This window comes from Lipotes vexillifer, unplaced genomic scaffold, assembly GCF_000442215.2.
Source record: "Lipotes vexillifer unplaced genomic scaffold, Lipotes_vexillifer_v1.1 scaffold29, whole genome shotgun sequence".
Taxonomy (NCBI): Eukaryota; Metazoa; Chordata; class Mammalia; order Artiodactyla; family Lipotidae; genus Lipotes; species Lipotes vexillifer.
Genome location: NW_006776904.1, coordinates 713616 through 731051, shown reverse-complemented (window position 1 = coordinate 731051; position 17436 = coordinate 713616). Strand labels below are relative to the sequence as shown.

Sequence of the window (17436 nt, the reverse complement as noted above, 5' to 3'; positions counted from 1 at the left end):
TCAGCAGGATGCATTCTCTTTTAGCAGATAAACTGTGTATGTCAAGTAAAATGTGAAATGGAAGACCATGTCAGATGACCACACAGACAAATTGGTAAGGTAAAATCTCTCTGCTCTGAGTATAAGTCATTTTGGAAACAAGAACTCTTTTGCACCCAAATACATGCTTATTTACTCAGACTTAGAACAAACCAAGCAGCAACAGAAACCAGCTTTGCCCAATTGGTAACTAACTCTATAATCTGTTTTACCTTGCAATCTTCATGTTTATTTTTAGCTCTTTAAAAAATATTTTCATTATTAATATCCCTCTTCTTAAGTGTTTTAACTCTTGCTGCTTTTGAAGGGACCAATGGTGCTCTCTTGGTGGGTAGAGTTCACCTAGACATTTGCAGAATATGCAAATAAGTATCTTTCCACTTTTGGGACTGCCTCATTTTCTCCATTTCTGAGATAGCATTAAGTGTAAAATGCAGCATTAATTTGATACTGGACCGGGGGTGGGACAAGAAACTACTGTGTTACATCTATATATAAATTTTAAACTGCAGTACAATTCCAGAATCTTTATAATTAGAAAAAGATGGTGGGACGTCTCTAGTATTGAAGCAATATGGTAATTTGTATTTCAGATTATATACAAATAACAAGATAATTAGCTTTCCTGTCATTTTCTCTGAATTTTATTTTTAAAACTAGAAATTAATAAGCATTCAAATTTAAGATGTATAAATATATATGTTTCTAAAGTGGCTGTTTTTGTTTTTCAAAATTATAATTATAGTAAGTTCACAAAATCCTTAACGTACCTATGTGCCACTGTGAACTAAATCTTCTCATATAAGCTGTAATAAACATAAAGAAACTTAGTTTTTTCTTACCTGAAAACGAAGGGTTAGACCAAAAGACCACAGAGGTGATTGTTCAACTATGATTCTGTGTCATCCCAGTGGTAACTTTTCTTAATATAATTCGGAATACATTTCAGTTTTGCAACAGATGACAAGAGGAATAATAGAATATAGTAATTTGATTGTGAGACTTCTCTTCCTCCAACTCTGTAAATTACTCACTGTCACCTAGTGGCTATTTTCTCCCCTGCATTGAGCAGTTTTTACATAACATGATCATATTAAATACATTAATTTTACTTTAATTCTAAAACATTAATCATTTAATTTAAATTTAATTTTCAAGAGAATCCATATATCCAATCATGTTTATTATGCTTCTTTCATCTGTCAAATTTTTTATTCCCACAATGGGACTTCCCTAAAAGCCTTTCAAATTAAAGAATAAACTGGGAGAATGCATAGGATATAGACAGACCAGTCAGGCTTACACCCCACCCACCCCAGCCCCCAAAGAACATTCGCTTTGCTTTCTTTGAGTCACCATAACTTATCAAGACACTATTGTGGAACAATCATTTCTGTTTCAACCAGTGAGCAGACAATATCTGTGATCATAATTATAGATATGATATATATCTATATATCACATCATAATCTATCACATCATAATATATATTATATATTATAATATATATTATATATTATATGTATATTTTTATATATATTATATAATATATATATATATATATCTAATACATCACATCATAAATCCCTGAAATAAAACTAATTCTATAGTTTAGGGACTTAAGGATTTATTCTACTCTGAGTCACATAATGGATGTTTAAATAAATTAGAAATTCAGGTCATGACAAACGTGCTAAGCACACTTTACCCAAACATTATACAGCATAACAGTAGTTCAAACCTGTTCTTAAAAAAAAAAGAAAGAAAAGAAAAAAAAGTTTTAATGCCATATTGGATTGGCAGTAAGGGCTGAAAACTATACTTTTATGCTTATAAAAAGGTGGGCTTTATTTGATTTTGCTGATTAGAATTCTGTTAGTCTTAAATTCATTGCACTTGAGGATATTCAGAATAACTGACTGAATAAAGAAAAATAAGCCTTGCCCACCCTTGGCTTACTTATTAATTGTTGCAGATAATTAAATGGAATTTTTTATTTTCTGACTCAATGGCATATAACTTAAAAGCCTGAAATATGAATTTCTCTGATGCTGGATAAAGAATTCATTGTTTTATGCATAGTAGAGTTTAGACATAATTATTAGCTGCTATTACTACATGTATTTTTAACTACACCTTTCATGTTTCAGGACTCTTGAATTTCATCTGGTATCTTTCATATAGTTAATATACCATGTTTAGAAGAAAGGAAAAACAATTGAAAATATTTCAACACGTTAGTGAGTAGGGGTATTTTCGCTATACTGACATTCACTCCCTTTACAGATATTTTGGAAGTTCAAGTGAAAAGGGAAAGCTGACATGAGTGATACATTATAGATTAAATGTTAAGTGGTCACCATTAGCATGTGAAATTAATCAATGTTTTTACAGCTTACTAACTGAAATAATAATAACTGAGTTTGTATTCTACATGCTATAGGTAAGTTTTACCAGTATATTTATATAAGCCAACAGATACTGGAGTCCTGCCTTTTACTGCTTATGCATTTGAATTAAAGCATAAGACTGTTCCACGTGATGAAAGTAAACTAATACAATAGTAAAACTGCTCTAGGTAAGGTAATAAAGCTATTATTAACAGAGCTGTTCTATTTACCTAATAGATTTAATGAAAAGCTAATTCCTTGTTATCAAATTACGTCTTTCATCCTGTCCATGATACTGTTTAAAGAGTATCTGTTATTCACTGTTTGTTTTCCTGTTCAATAATACTGTGTAGGTATTTCTCATGCAATAAAATATAATTAAATTTTTAATGTTGGAGTTTTCTCTCATTTCTGATTCTCCCATTTTCTTAACATAAGCCTCATTATAAAAGCTTTGTTGAAGTAATAGGGCAATTTACACAGGCAAAGGAAGGCTTGCATTTCTAGTAACTGAAAACAGTTATAAGCGGTAACTAGAACATAGATGTTTTATTTTGAAAATAAACAGTCTTCAATTTGACAATGAAGATCACTCTTAAACTCAAGAAAATTCTAAATGTAAGTAACAATTCTGGATCTTTTTAGAAATTTATTTAAATGATCCTGAATTCTTTTTTAATTAATTAATATTTAGTGGAATTTTTATTTAAAAGTTATGTTTCAAAGAAAAACATTTGGATCCTGAATTCTTTGATTAGCAATATTTAGCCAGCCAGCAGTTTCTCAAACTTTAGAATTAGGACTGTATCACAAAGGAAAACTCATAAAAGCATCTTTAAAATGTATAAACTCTAATACAAATGAAATGGACTGAAAGTTGCATCAGTACAGTATTTATAATCGTATAATATAATAAGCTAAGGTTAAAATTTTAGAAGTGTGCCTTTTGATAAATTAATCTCAAGATAATCTAATGATTTCAGGAATAAAACAGAAGGCGGCCATCAATTGGTGCATAATTCTTTGACGACTTCTTTGTTTTAGTAAAATAATAATCATTTTTCCCCATACAGAGTTTTCTAGTTCTCTTCTGTCTGCTGAGGAAGGAGGACCTCAAACCTCTAGCTCTGGCCTTCAGTTGTCTGATAGAAATGAAACACTGGAGCTTTTGTCTGAACCTCCAGTTCATTCAACTAAATTCGATTCCAAAAAGGAAGGCAGTGTCCCAGTTTTCATCAAAGAAGTGTCAAATGCTGAAATAAGCATAGGGGATGTGGCTAAGTTGCCTGTTACTGTCGCTGGTATTCCCAAGCCTCAAATTCAGTGGTTCTTTAATGGAGTAATGTTAACCCCTTCAGCTGACTACGAATTTGTTTTTGATGGTAATGATCACAGCTTGATCATTCCGTTCACCAAATTAGAGGATGAGGGAGAGTATACATGTATTGCCAGTAATGAATATGGACGGGCAATATGTAGTGCCTATCTGAAAATAAATTCCAAAGGAGAGGGGCTCCAAGAACCAGAATCAGCAGAAGAGAAATCTCTGGAAAAGCTCGAAGGTCCTTGTCCTCCTTACTTCCTTAAGGAGTTAAAACCAATTCACTGTGCACAGGGGCTCCCTGCCATCTTTGAGTACACGGTGCTTGGAGAGCCTGCACCCACTGTTTTGTGGTTCAAAGAAAACAAGCAGCTTTGCACCAATGTTTATTACACTATCATTCATAATCCTGATGGTTCCGGGACATTCATCGTCAACGACCCTCAGAACGAAGATAGTGGTTTCTATGTCTGTAAAGCGGAGAATGTGTGGGGTGAATCCACCTGTGCCGCAGAGCTGCTCGTGCTTCTGGAAGACACACACATGACTGATGCCCCCTGTAAAGCAACGTCCACGCCAGAGGCTCCTGAAGATTTTCCCCAGACATCGTTAACGGTCCCTGCAGTTGAGGCACTTGACTCAGAAAAGGAGACTGCAGCTTTTGTAAAGGACACCATTTTGAAAGCTGCTTTAATTGCAGAAGGAAAACAGCAGCTTTTTTATGAGCATATTGTTAAAACCAATGAACTGAGCAGTCAAGTTACTTTCATAGCCAAGCAACTGCAATCCACAGTCATGTTACAGCAGGATATGCCCACTCCTGAAAGCATCGGTGAACTTCTTTCCATCAGTGACACTATTCATGTCCAGCCTATCAAGGAACCATCTCCCAATGTACAGCTGCAGATTGTCCAGTCTCAGGACACCCTCCCCAAAGAAGATATTCTAATGTATCAAGAGCCTGAATTACAGGTGGTTCTATCAGATACTGAAAAAATCTTCCCAAGTGCCATGTCCACAGAGGAAATTAGTTCATTAACAGTTGAGTCTCTGCAAACTTTATTAGCTGAACCTGAAGGGAGTTATGCACAGTCATCAATAGAAGAAATGCCAGCCCATTCATATCCAACCTCTGTGGCTGGGGAAGTGCTTTTACCAAAAGAAAAGATAATATCCACAGTGGACGAAGAGCAAAGAGTGATCCTTCAAGAGCAAGAAGCGCAAAGTGCTCTCATCCTGAATCAGAGCTTAGCTGAGGGACACGTGGAAAGTTTCCAGGGTCCTGACATCATGATCTCCCGGGTCCCTTCAGAACACACGTGCACAGAAGGTGAAATCTTAATGGAAAGTGTGGATCAACTGGACAGTGCAAAGCAAGATTTCGCAGCCAGTGTTGAGGAAGGCAAGTCCTTAAGGTTTCCGTTGGCAAGTGAGGAAAAGCAGGTGCTGCTCAAGGAAGAGCGTTCTGACAGCTTGGCAATGCCCCCGAACCAAACCACTGAATGTAAAAAAGAGCCCATGGCAATAAATGGTGTGCAGGAGGTGCAGGGAAGTGACCTTCTTTCTAAGGAAAGTTTGCTTTCTGCTATTCCTGAAGAGCAGCGGTTAGACCTAAAAACTCAGATCCGCAGGGCTTTGCAAGCAGCAGTGGCCAGCGAGCAGCTGAGCCTTTTCTCTGAATGGTTAAGAAACATTGAACAGGTAGAGGTCAAGGCCATAGACTTCACCCAAGAGCCCAACCGCGTTATGTGCACCTACTTTATTACCTCAGTGAAGTCTCTAACAGAAGAATTAGCCATCACTGTTGAAGGCATTGATCCTCAAATGGCTAACTTGAAAACTGAACTTAAGGAGGCTTTGTGCTCTATAATATGTGAGGAAATGAACATCTTAACAGCTGAGGAACCTGGAATTCAGAAAGGAGCCACAATAGACTTGCAGGAAGAAATGGATTCTTTTTCTAATCCACAGAAGACTGAAGCAATCACCGAACCAGAGGTTGAATCTAAATATCTTGTCCTAAAGGAAGAGATAAGTTATTTTAAGGTGGAAAGTCAGGTCAAAGCTGTGGGTGCCACAACTGCTTCCACTGCTGTCTCTGATGAAAAACTGGATGAGATACCAAAACCATCAGAGGAAAAAGAGAAATCCTCTGAAGGTGGCACTGAGAAGGCTGGTACAGTAGAGATACGGGAGGCTGAGGGTAGCTCACTCAGAGAGGGTGGTCCTGATGTACAGACACCCTTGGTGGACACGATTGCCAAGGAAGGTGACACCGTAAGCCTCGCGTCATCCATGACAAATGCCAAAGAGGTGAATTGGTATTTTGAGAGTAAACTGGTGCCTTCAGATGAAAAGTTCAAGTGTTTACAAGATCAAAATACATATATGCTAGTGATCAACAAAGTAAATAGAGAAGAACATCAAGGGATATATACGTGTGAGGCCTTGAATGATGACGGAAAAACAGCAACTTCAGCAAAACTCACTGTAGTCAAAAGAGGTTGGATTTTAAGGATTCAGTGAATCAAGTTCTAACATTCACTGGGTTGTAATGATTTAGGTTGCCTCACTGAATTTTCACTTATCTGCCATTGCCAGAATGCAGTTTATTTAGAGTAAGAATGAAATCACAGACATAATCATGGTTATTAACTTTCCCCTTTTCCCTTACTGCCTTACTGGGTGGTATGTTATATCTACACTACTACTTATTTTTAAAATGAAACGTATTTTCATATATTTCATAATACTGATAAATGCTTTTTAGTCTCTTTCTATATGAAAATACTTTAATGATATGTAATAAAAAGCTGTCAGTGAATACCTAGTTACCCTGAAATCACTGGTCTCATCCTTAAATTCAAAATAACCATGATTAATTGTCCATTTGTGTTTCTTGTTTCGATTATCTTTTTTGCTGTTGTTTCACTTCATCACTTTATTTAGTAGATCATGTTTTTTTCACATTATTCGCAGTGTTCCTAGTCAGCATGGTATATTTAAAGAATATATCATGTTGTTATGCATGTAAGCCAAGAGCATCACATCATTTTAATCATTTTTTCACAATTCACTGAAAAGTAACAATTGAATATGTTGAAAGCTGCTTGCTGTCTTCTTTTGCCTTCAGTGATCTTCCTCATTTTCCAGTCACTTGTCTTAAACTGCTGCAATCCACTTCACTAATTTCAACTGTTTCGCTCCATTAACAGCAACAAAAGTTAGAAGGAAAAGAAAAATGTGGGGTACGTGAGAAGGAGGCGTGCTAATGGGCTCTGCTTCCCTCTGCAGCTGCCCCAGTGATCAGGAGGAGAATTGAGCCCCTGGAAGTAGCCCTCGGCCACCTCGCCAAATTCACCTGTGAGATTCACAGCGCCCCCAATGTCCGCTTCCAGTGGTTCAAAGCTGGCCAAGAAATCTATGAGAGTGACAAGTGTTCTATTCGGTCTGCAAATTATGTCTCCACCCTGGAAATCCTGAGAACCCAGGTCGTTGACTGTGGCGAGTACACCTGCAAAGCTTCCAACGAGTATGGCAGTGTCAGCTGCACAGCCACACTGAATGTGACAGGTAAATGCCATACACTGACACGGATGTTATTCCATTTCATATTATTGCCTATTTTACTTTTTGTAGAGGTGCAGGAGGTACTTGTCCTACCAACTGGAGAGACCAGTAGCCAAGATGGTAACACAGTGGCTAGGTAGTGCAGAGCCTATGAGAGACAAGAAGTCATTGTTTACAGTCATATTTCTAAAAACAGCTAAAGAAAAAAAATTTTTTATTTCAAGAGCAATGTGAAGGAATCACACAAGCAGTGGCTCCTGATAGTTTGGTTTGGGTTTTTGTTTTCTTCTGTTCTTTTTGTTAAATGGTCTGGCTTGACCTCTAGCATAAAAAATTTCAGGACAGTTTGGTGCTACTAAAAAGTAAATGATGTCCGAATGTGTGTAATAATTTGGAACCAGTTAACCCATTAAGAACAGAATTACAAAGTGAAAAAAGCCAAAGCATAAGACTAAAGTCAAACAAATCCTACTAAGAGACAGGGAGCTAGTACAGAGCTACAAACTAGGATTCTCACCCTAAGCTTTATTACTAATTGAAAAATAAAAGTAACTACACAAATATTCTGTTCTCCATTTCCTGAGGACACACAGGATGACTGTCAACCAGGTAACACTCATCAGGTGTTTGAATTCCCTCATTAGCAAAAAAAAAAAAAAAATAACCCTTTCCTACCTCTTTTTCTCACTCTTTCTTTCTCTTTTGCTCTCTTCCTACAAGGGGAAAGTGTGAGTATGAACTTATGAACTATGGTTTAGGGTCAGAAGTAGCAATGACTTGTGCTGTTGACAGAAGCATGCACGAAAGGCCAGGGTGAGGCTGTCCCTTTGTCTTCTTTTTCTTTTTGAAGTATAGTTGGTTTACAGTATTACCTTGGTCATCTTTTTCAATGACAGCATGGAGGGGAAGGGTAAATGCAGCGTGCGTCTTTGACTTGAAAAAGCCAGGGTTTCCTGTAGCTTCCTCTTCTCTACAACTCTTTTATATTAGAAACTCTGCACCCCCAGGCCCATGGTGACCCATTCAGTGGATTTCGCTTTGTGATCAGAGTCTCCGTACTGCCAAGTGCATGGCATTATTCTTAATGACACTTTGGGAAATTTCTTTACCAGTTCAGTAATGGGACTAACACTTGAGCTTCAGTTCATAAGAGGAAAGAAGAAAGAGGAGGATTTTTTTTTTAATAATCGGAAAGAGAGGTTCCTAAATGTTTGCTTCCAAATGCAGAATGGACATGGGAAATTACTGCTATAAATATTTTTACAAGTTTGAAGTGATTTAGTGGATACGTTTAAAGTTGTGCCATTTAAGGATTTGCTAGTGGTCGTCGACATGAGGGTTAGAGAGACTTTATAAAACTACTGAAACTTTTTATTACTTAATATCCCTACTCTTCAGAAAAGTCAAGTACGTTTTCTTTATCTTCCTTATACGGTCTTCTAATTTGCAGAATTAAAGTACCAGCTAAATTGCTTATCAGATAATTCAAACAATTAATCAGCTCATAAAATGGACAAAGCTTTAGCAATAGTGAGTCAATGTTGTGAAATAAAGGAACGTTTGTTCTTTCCTTTGATAGAGACATTTAAAGGGCTGTCTTGCTCGTCTATAAAAAAAAAACCTCTCATCCCTTTCCTTTGACACATCTTTTCACCCTAATACATTACCCTACATTGAGTAATGTCTCATGTCTATCTAAAGCTATTACTCATCTTTTTTCTTTCTTGGAATATGTAATTACAGCAAGAGCTTTGTAGGGACAAAATATAACACTGAAAACTTTTCTTTTACAGAGGCATATCCACCAGCCTTTCTCTCCAGACCTAAGTCCATAACAACTTTTGTGGGTAAGGCAGCCAAGTTCCTCTGCACAGTGACAGGGACTCGCGTGATTGAAACCATTTGGCAGAAAGATGGCGTGGCCCTCTCACCTTCCCCTAACTGCAGGATTTCAGATGCAAACAACAAACACATTTTAGAACTCTCAAATCTTACAATTCAAGATAGAGGAGTTTACTCCTGTAAGGCTTCTAACAAGTTTGGAGCCGACACTTGCCAAGCCGAGTTGGTCATAATCGACAAACCACATTTCATTAAAGAACTAGAGCCTGTGCAATCAGCTGTCAATAAGAAGGTACACCTTGAGTGCCAAGCAGATGAAGACAGAAAAGTCACAGTTACATGGAGTAAAAACGGGCAAAAGCTCCCCCCTGGGAAAGATTATAAGATCTGTTTTGAGGATAAAATAGCATCACTCGAGATCCCTCTGGCCAAACTAAAAGATACAGGAACGTATGTTTGCACAGCTTCCAATGAGGCTGGAAGCAGCTCCTCTTCAGCGACAGTAACTATCAGAGGTAAGAAGTGTGTGAATAATATTTCCACTCCCTTCTCTGGAGTTGGTGCATTTTGTGATTAAAATAATTTCATCCAAGCAGCCTTTTTGGTTTGGGGAAATCCTGGCATTGTTTGATTTTATTTTTTCAGTCTTCTTCAGAATACACTTATTCTTGTTTGTTTAAAACTGTCTGCCATTAACAAAGCTTACTTAAAACTTCTAAGAACTTCGAGTGTCTAGGCAATCCTTAACTACCTTCTTTCATAAAGTTGCTCTTTGTATGAGTAGAATTTGGTTGGTTTTGTTTTTGTTTGTTTGTTTGTTTGTTTTAACCAAGAGTCTGGGGAAATGTTTTGGAGTCATAGAAACATGGAAAGCTATTGAGTACACCACAGCCTTTTATGTGTGTTATGTGTCTCTTTGTTGTATGATGTCTACTTTTCTTTTGCGTAGTTTATGATTCAGTCATCCTTTCCTTTCTCATTCTGTTAACTTCATGTAGAGCCACCGTCCTTTGTGAAGAAGGTGGATCCCTCTCATTTAATGCTCCCAGGTGAATCAGCACGCCTCCACTGCAAGCTGAAAGGCTCCCCTGTGATCCAGGTTACTTGGTTTAAAAATAACAAAGAACTTACCGAGAGTAACACAATCAGAATGTCTTGTGTCAATTCTGAGGCTGTCCTTGATATTACGGATGTAAAAGTTGAAGACAGTGGGAATTACTCGTGTGAAGCAGTGAATGATGTTGGCAGTGACAGTTGCAGTGCCGAAATGGTTATCAAAGGTCTGTTTACTCTGTCGTAGTCCATTGTTTCCCTGAGAAAATATTTTCTTTTCAATTGCTTGTAACACATGATTTATACAATGCTTTCATGCTTTTGTAGAACCTCCTTCTTTCATCAAAACTCTAGAGCCTGCAGATATAGTGAGAGGAGCAAATGCCCTCCTTCAGTGTGAAATCTCAGGCACTGGACCATTTGAAATTCGCTGGTTCAAGGATAAGAAGCAAATTCGAAGTAGTAAAAAGTACAGGTTGTTTTCTCAGAAATCTGTCGTGTCCCTGGAGATCTTTTCGTTTAATAGCGCGGACGTTGGTGAATATGAGTGTGTGGTTGCTAATGAAGTTGGGAAGTGTGGCTGCCTTGCAACCCACTTACTAAAAGGTTAGTGCTTGAAAAACTGGTATCTCTTTAAGAAATTGTCAAAATAGCTTTCTTAAACCAAGGAAGGAAAACTGGTATCTCTTTAAGAAATTGTCAAAATAGCTTTCTTAAACCAAGGAAGGAAAACTGGTATCTCTTTAATAAATTGTCAAAATAGCTTTCTTAAACCAAGGAAGGAAAACTGGTACTTTCTTTTCTTCTCCTAATCTTTGAAAATATCTTTTTTGCCTTTGGTTTGACCTGGGACCCTGTGGGAAATCCAATCTTTATCTTGAGACCAGTGTAAATATTTAATCTCTGATAACAAAAGTGAACTACATAATAAGCGATTTTGTCAGCTGATAACCGTTTATCTTCCTTGCTTCTTTCTCTTGGATGGAGTTGTAATTCCTCTTGAATTTGATTTCTTCTTCTAATTAACCAACACTATGGAATAGCTAAATGTAATCTAGATAAAGTTCTTAAATGCATATGGTGTTGAAGTGTTTGGGAATTGATAAATTTTGGATGCTCTCTTTCTTTAATTAGAACCACCAATCTTTGTAAAGAGAGTAGATGATTTTACTGCACTAGCAGGACAAACGGTTACCTTACAAGCTGCTGTGAGAGGGTCAGAACCCATTTCTGTCACATGGATGAAAGGACAGAAGATCATTAAAGAAGATGGAAAAATCAAAATGAGCTTTGCCAATGGTGTTGCGGTCTTGATAATCCCTGATGTGCAGATTAGTTTTGCTGATAAATACACATGCCTGGCTGAAAATGAAGCTGGAAGCCAAACGTCTGTTGGGGAACTAATAGTTAAAGGTTCGTGTAAGAACATTTTAACTTTGAGTTGATATTTCCTTTTAAAATGAAACCTTAGGGCTTCCCTGGTGGCGCAGTGATTGAGAGTCCGCCTGCCGATGCAGGGGACGCGAGTTCGTGCCCCGGTCTGGGAGGATCCCAAATGCCGCGGAGCGGCTGGGCCCGTGAGCCATGGCTGCTGGGCCTGTGCGTCCGGAGCCTGTGCTCGGCAATGGGAGAGGCCACAACAGTGAGAGGCCTGCGTACCGCCAAAAAAAAAAAAAAAAAAAAAAATGAAACCTTAATACACACTTCAGAATTCTAACTATTTAATACCATTGTAGAACCTGCCAAAATCGTTGAGAGAGCAGAACTGATCCAGGTGACAGCAGGAGACCCAGCCACGCTGGAGTATACAGTCACGGGTACCCCAGAGCTCAAGCCCAAATGGTACAAAGACGGGAGACCTTTGATTGCCAGTAAAAAGTATCGAATAAGTTTTAAAAACAGTGTTGCCCAACTCAAGTTTTATTCCGCTGAACTGCATGATAGCGGCCAGTACACATTTGAGATTTCCAACGAAGTGGGCAGCAGCTCCTGTGAGACAACTTTCACTGTCTTAGGTTAGTATCTTTAGAAACCTTTGAAACCCAACATATTCCTTTGAATATGAATATTCATATTCATATTCCTTTGAAACCCAACAAACAACCAAAACTAAAATCACTGAGCACTGTTCCACATTGTTCTTTCTTCTCTTCTTGTGCCGTGAACAGATCGAGACATTGCTCCATTTTTTACCAAACCCCTACACAACGTGGACAGTGTGGTTAGTGGGACCTGCAGGCTGGACTGCAAAATCGCTGGCTCCCTCCCCATGAGGGTGTCCTGGTTTAAGGATGGTAAAGAAATAGCTTCCTCTGACAGATACAGAATAGCATTTGTGGAAGGCACAGCCTCTTTGGAGATAAGCAGAATAGACATGAATGATGCAGGGAATTTCACCTGTCGAGCCACAAATTCCATGGGAAGCAAAGACTGCAGCGGAGCCCTGATTGTGCAAGGTTGGCTGGAAACTGTGCCTTTCATTCTTACGTAGACGATGTTCAAATTGAGGCTTCTTCCCTTCAGTCGCGCCTCTTAACTCTTTGAAATTCTTTCTTATCCCCCATCTTTAGAACCACCCAGTTTTGTAACTAAACCGGCATCAAAGGATGTTCTGCCCGGCTCAACTATCTGCCTGAAGAGCACCTTCCAAGGGTCTACCCCTCTCACAATCAGATGGTTTAAGGGTGACAAAGAGCTGGTTTCCGGTGGAAACTGCTATATCACCAAAGAAGCTTTAGAAAGTTCCCTGGAATTCTATGTAGTAAAAACCTCCGACTCAGGCACATATACCTGTAAAGTCAGCAACGTGGCTGGAGCCGTGGAGTGCAGTGCAAAGTTATTTGTAAAAGGTTTGCATAGTTTTCTTGACATCTTTGTGCCACCATTGTCAGAAGTTCTTTCCTCTTTCTCACGGTTCTGGGTGATTTCTTTCCTTCCACAGAACCTGCCACATTTGTTGAAAAGTTAGAGCCATCACAGCTGTTAAAAAAGGGAGACGCCACCCAGCTAGCCTGCAAAGTAACGGGCACCCCTCCAATTAAAATAACGTGGTTTGCAAATGACAGAGAAATTAAGGAGAGCAGCAAACACAAAATGTCTTTTGTGGAGTCCACCGCGGTTCTAACACTTAAAGATGTTGCCATTGACGACAGCGGTGAATATATGTGTGAGGCTCAAAATGAGGCTGGCAGTGACCACTGTGGTAGCATTTTAATAGTCAAAGGTTTGTGTTCACATTGCCCCTTGTGATACCACAGTTGTGGCCCAGGGCACAGACTCCACCCCCATTAACTCACAATAATTCCTTTTCTGCTATAGAGTCGCCTTACTTTACCAAGGAATTTAAGCCCATTGAAGTGTTGAAGGAGTATGATGTCACGTTGCTGGCCGAGGTGGCAGGCACACCTCCCTTTGAGATCACTTGGTTCAAAGACAACACAACACTGCGAAGTGGTAGAAAGCATAAAACCTTCATTCAGGATCAGCTGGTTAGCCTGCAGATCCTGAGGTTTGTAGCTGCAGACGCGGGTGAATACCAGTGTCGGGTGACCAATGAGGTGGGCAGCAGCGCCTGCAGTGCCAAGGTGACTTTAAGAGGTTAGTGTCAGTTCTAATGACGGACTGGCTTTTCTGCGGTGTCAGTGATTTCATTTTTTTAAAGGCAGTTTCGCTATAGAGCTGGTATTCATTGAGAATTCACTCTTCTACTAGAACCCCCAGCTTTTGTAAAGAAGATCGAGAGCACCAGCTCCCTTAGAGGAGGTACCGCTGCCTTCCAGGCCACTCTGAAGGGCTCCTTGCCAATCACGGTGACTTGGCTGAAAGACAACGATGAAATCACCGAAGATGATAACATAAGAATGACCTTTGAGAACAATGTGGCCAGTCTGTACCTCAGTGGCATTGAAATCAAGCATGATGGGAAATATGTCTGTCAGGCCAAAAATGATGCGGGAGTACAGAGATGTTCCGCATTACTCTCAGTAAAAGGTTGGTTCAGAAAGTTTGCCGTGGGTTTTAGGAAAAAATGCAGATGTAAGCCTTTCAGCAGAGCAGTTCACAACCCACACCTATCCCTTTGTTTTCTACAGAACCTGCAACAATCATTGAGGAGGCTGTGTCTATAGATGTCACCCAAAGAGACCCAGCCACTTTGCAGGTTAAATTTTCAGGGACTAAGGAGATTACAGCCAAATGGTTTAAAGATGGCCAAGAACTGACCCTGGGCCAAAAATACAAAATCAGTGTCACTGACACGGTCTCTATACTGAAGATTATTTCTACAGAAAAGAGAGATAGTGGAGAATATACTTTCGAAGTCCAAAATGATGTCGGGAGGAGCAGCTGCAAGGCTAGCATTAATGTATTAGGTTGGTACAGCTTTTCTATGGAGAGAAACTGGGCATTTCTGTGCTCCTTCATCTCACAATTTTAGAGAAAATAAAAATTGGTAGATTGACCATTTTTTTCTTTTTCATTGCATAGATCTTATCATACCTCCCTCATTCACCAAAAGGCTGAAGAAAATGGACAGCATTAAAGGGTCTTTTATTGACTTAGAATGTATAGTGGCTGGGTCACATCCCATGAGCATCCAGTGGTTCAAAGACGACCAAGAAATAACAGCTAGTGAAAAATACAAATTCTCTTTTCATGACAATACTGCCTTCTTGGAAATCAGTCAGCTGGAAGGTACAGACAGTGGAACCTACACTTGTTCTGCCACTAATCAGGCAGGACACAACCAGTGCAGCGGCCATCTGACAGTCAAAGGTTGGCAATTTTTATCCCTGCCTCTCAAGAACTTATTGCTCTCTCATTTCTTAATTCTTACCTTGACTGATCATTCTAAAATAAACCATTCCTTTCCCCTTTTGCTCCTTTTTCTTTCACCCCAGAACCCCCTTACTTCCTGGAAAAGCCACAGTCACAAGATGTCAATCCCAATACAAGGGTTCAATTAAAGGCTCTTGTGGGTGGCACTGCACCCATGACAATAAAATGGTTTAAAGATAACAAAGAGTTGCACTCGGGAGCAGCTCGCTCAGTTTGGAAGGATGACACCTCCACCATTCTAGAGCTCTTTTCAGCCAAAGCTGCCGATTTGGGGACCTACATTTGCCAACTGAGCAACGATGTTGGCACAGCAACCAGTAAAGCCACTCTCTTTGTCAAAGGTCTGGTCTCTACATTTTCTCATTGTCTCGCTTGCCTAGATTTTCTTGGAGGGAGGGAAGAGGCTTAAGAAAACGATTCTCATTGGCCTTTGGTTTAAAAAAGGTTCAATATCACATGTTTTCCCCCATCTTTAGAACCTCCTCACTTCATTAAGAAGCCCAGCCCAGTCCTAGTGCTGAGGAACGGACAATCCACGACATTTGAATGCCAGATAACAGGCACTCCTGAAATCAGAGTTTCTTGGTATCTGGACGGGAATGAAATAACAGCCATTGAGAAACATGGCATTTCCTTCACTGACGGTTTAGCCACTTTCCAAATTTCTGGTGCCAGGGTAGAACATAGTGGGACTTATGTCTGTGAGGCTCGTAACGACGCTGGCACGGCAAGCTGCAGCATTGAGTTAAAAGTGAAAGGTTCGTTACTGCATCTTCTCTCCTTTCTGGCTGTGCTGCTGGCTAGTCCTCCGGTCTTCCTTTGAGTAAGCTGTCCTCTGTCTTCCCTTTGAATCTTTAGAACCTCCCACAGTTATCAGGGAGCTGAAACCCGTGGAGGTCGTCAAAGATAGTGACGTAGAGCTGGAGTGTGAAGTTATGGGAACGTCTCCATTTGAAGTCACTTGGCTGAAGAATAACAAGGAAATTCGAAGCAGCAAAAAGTATACGCTGACTGACAGAGTGTCAGTGTTTAATCTCAATATCAACAAGTGTGACCCCTCAGACACTGGTGAATACCAGTGCATCGTATCCAACGAAGGCGGCAGCTGTTCTTGTAGTGCTAGAGTCTCTCTGAAAGGTCAGTTAGACACACAAGGAGCAGGCTACCTGATACAAATTCTGTAATGCTCTTTAACCTTGTATGATAGGTAGGAGTTCAAATATACCTCTTCTTTTCACACTGTCTACTTTAATCACAGAGCCACCCTCGTTCACTAAGAAGATAGAAAACGTCACTACTGTTTTGAAAAGTTCTGCCACCTTTCAGAGCACTGTGGTGGGCTCTTCTCCCATTTTTATAACCTGGCTCAAGGATGATCAGATTCTGGATGAAGATGATAATGTTCACATCTCCTTTGTGAACAGTGTGGCCACAGTTCAAATCAGATCTGTGGATAATGGACACGGCGGGAGGTACACGTGTCAAGCCAAGAACGAGTCAGGAGTTGAGAGGTGTTATGCTTTCCTTTTAGTACAAGGTGTGTAAGCCAATCCCTTTCAAGAGTTATTCTGTGAAGACAATTTCACAAGCAGTTCCTTGGTTCCATGGAATTATTAATGCAAGTCATCCACGTTTTCATTCTTACTACAGAACCCGCTCAGATCCTAGAGAAACCTAAGTCTGTTGATGTCACTGAAAAAGACCCCGTGACCTTGGAGTGTCTTGTGGCCGGAACGCCAGAACTCATAGTGAAGTGGTTTAAAGATGGGAAACAAATGATGCCCAGTAGATATTTTTCAATGAGTTTTGAAAATAACGTGGCCAGTTTTAGGATTCAGTCAGTAATGAAGCAAGACAGCGGGGCATATACTTTCAAGGTGGAAAATGACTTTGGAAGCAGTAGCTGTGACACCTACCTGAGAGTGCTAGGTTTGTATCTTGGCCCCAGTCAGCTTCCCTTATGTATATTATTGTCCTTGGTAAACAAATGGCAACATATTAATGGATGTGTTTTGCTGTTTGCATTGGCCAGATCAAAATATTCCTCCATCATTCACCAAAAAATTAAGCAAAATGGATAAAGTTCTAGGCTCTTCCATTCATATGGAGTGCAAGGTTTCTGGCTCACTTCCTATTAGTGCTCAGTGGTTTAAGGATGGAAAAGAGATAACTACAAGTGCAAAATACAGGCTCGTCTGTCACGAAAACACTGTGTCGCTGGACATTAGTAATCTGGAATTAGAAGATACTGCGAATTACACATGCAAAGTCTCAAATGTAGCAGGGAGCGAGGCATGCAGTGGCATCTTAACTGTAAAAGGTTAGAATTTCTTTACCTCTTTCTGACCATTTTCTGCGATTGCTTTTCAAATATAGCACTCTTTC

At 39.6% G+C, this 17436-nt stretch overlaps 1 protein-coding gene across 1 annotated transcript in view; it reads left to right on the top strand.

Moving 5' to 3' along the window:
• Positions 1–17436, top strand: part of TTN (titin) — a 284036-nt gene that overhangs the window by 68478 nt on the left and 198122 nt on the right. The window contains exons 48-67 of the mRNA XM_007450732.1: positions 3503–6253; positions 7045–7323; positions 9114–9677; positions 10161–10442; positions 10543–10821; positions 11350–11628; positions 11952–12230; positions 12384–12671; positions 12786–13064; positions 13157–13438; positions 13534–13812; positions 13927–14205; positions 14307–14585; positions 14701–14988; positions 15114–15392; positions 15528–15809; positions 15910–16188; positions 16310–16588; positions 16702–16980; positions 17084–17371. Coding sequence (XP_007450794.1) covers positions 3503–6253; positions 7045–7323; positions 9114–9677; positions 10161–10442; positions 10543–10821; positions 11350–11628; positions 11952–12230; positions 12384–12671; positions 12786–13064; positions 13157–13438; positions 13534–13812; positions 13927–14205; positions 14307–14585; positions 14701–14988; positions 15114–15392; positions 15528–15809; positions 15910–16188; positions 16310–16588; positions 16702–16980; positions 17084–17371 — 8373 coding nt within the window. The remainder of the gene's footprint in view (positions 1–3502; positions 6254–7044; positions 7324–9113; positions 9678–10160; positions 10443–10542; positions 10822–11349; positions 11629–11951; positions 12231–12383; positions 12672–12785; positions 13065–13156; positions 13439–13533; positions 13813–13926; positions 14206–14306; positions 14586–14700; positions 14989–15113; positions 15393–15527; positions 15810–15909; positions 16189–16309; positions 16589–16701; positions 16981–17083; positions 17372–17436) is intronic.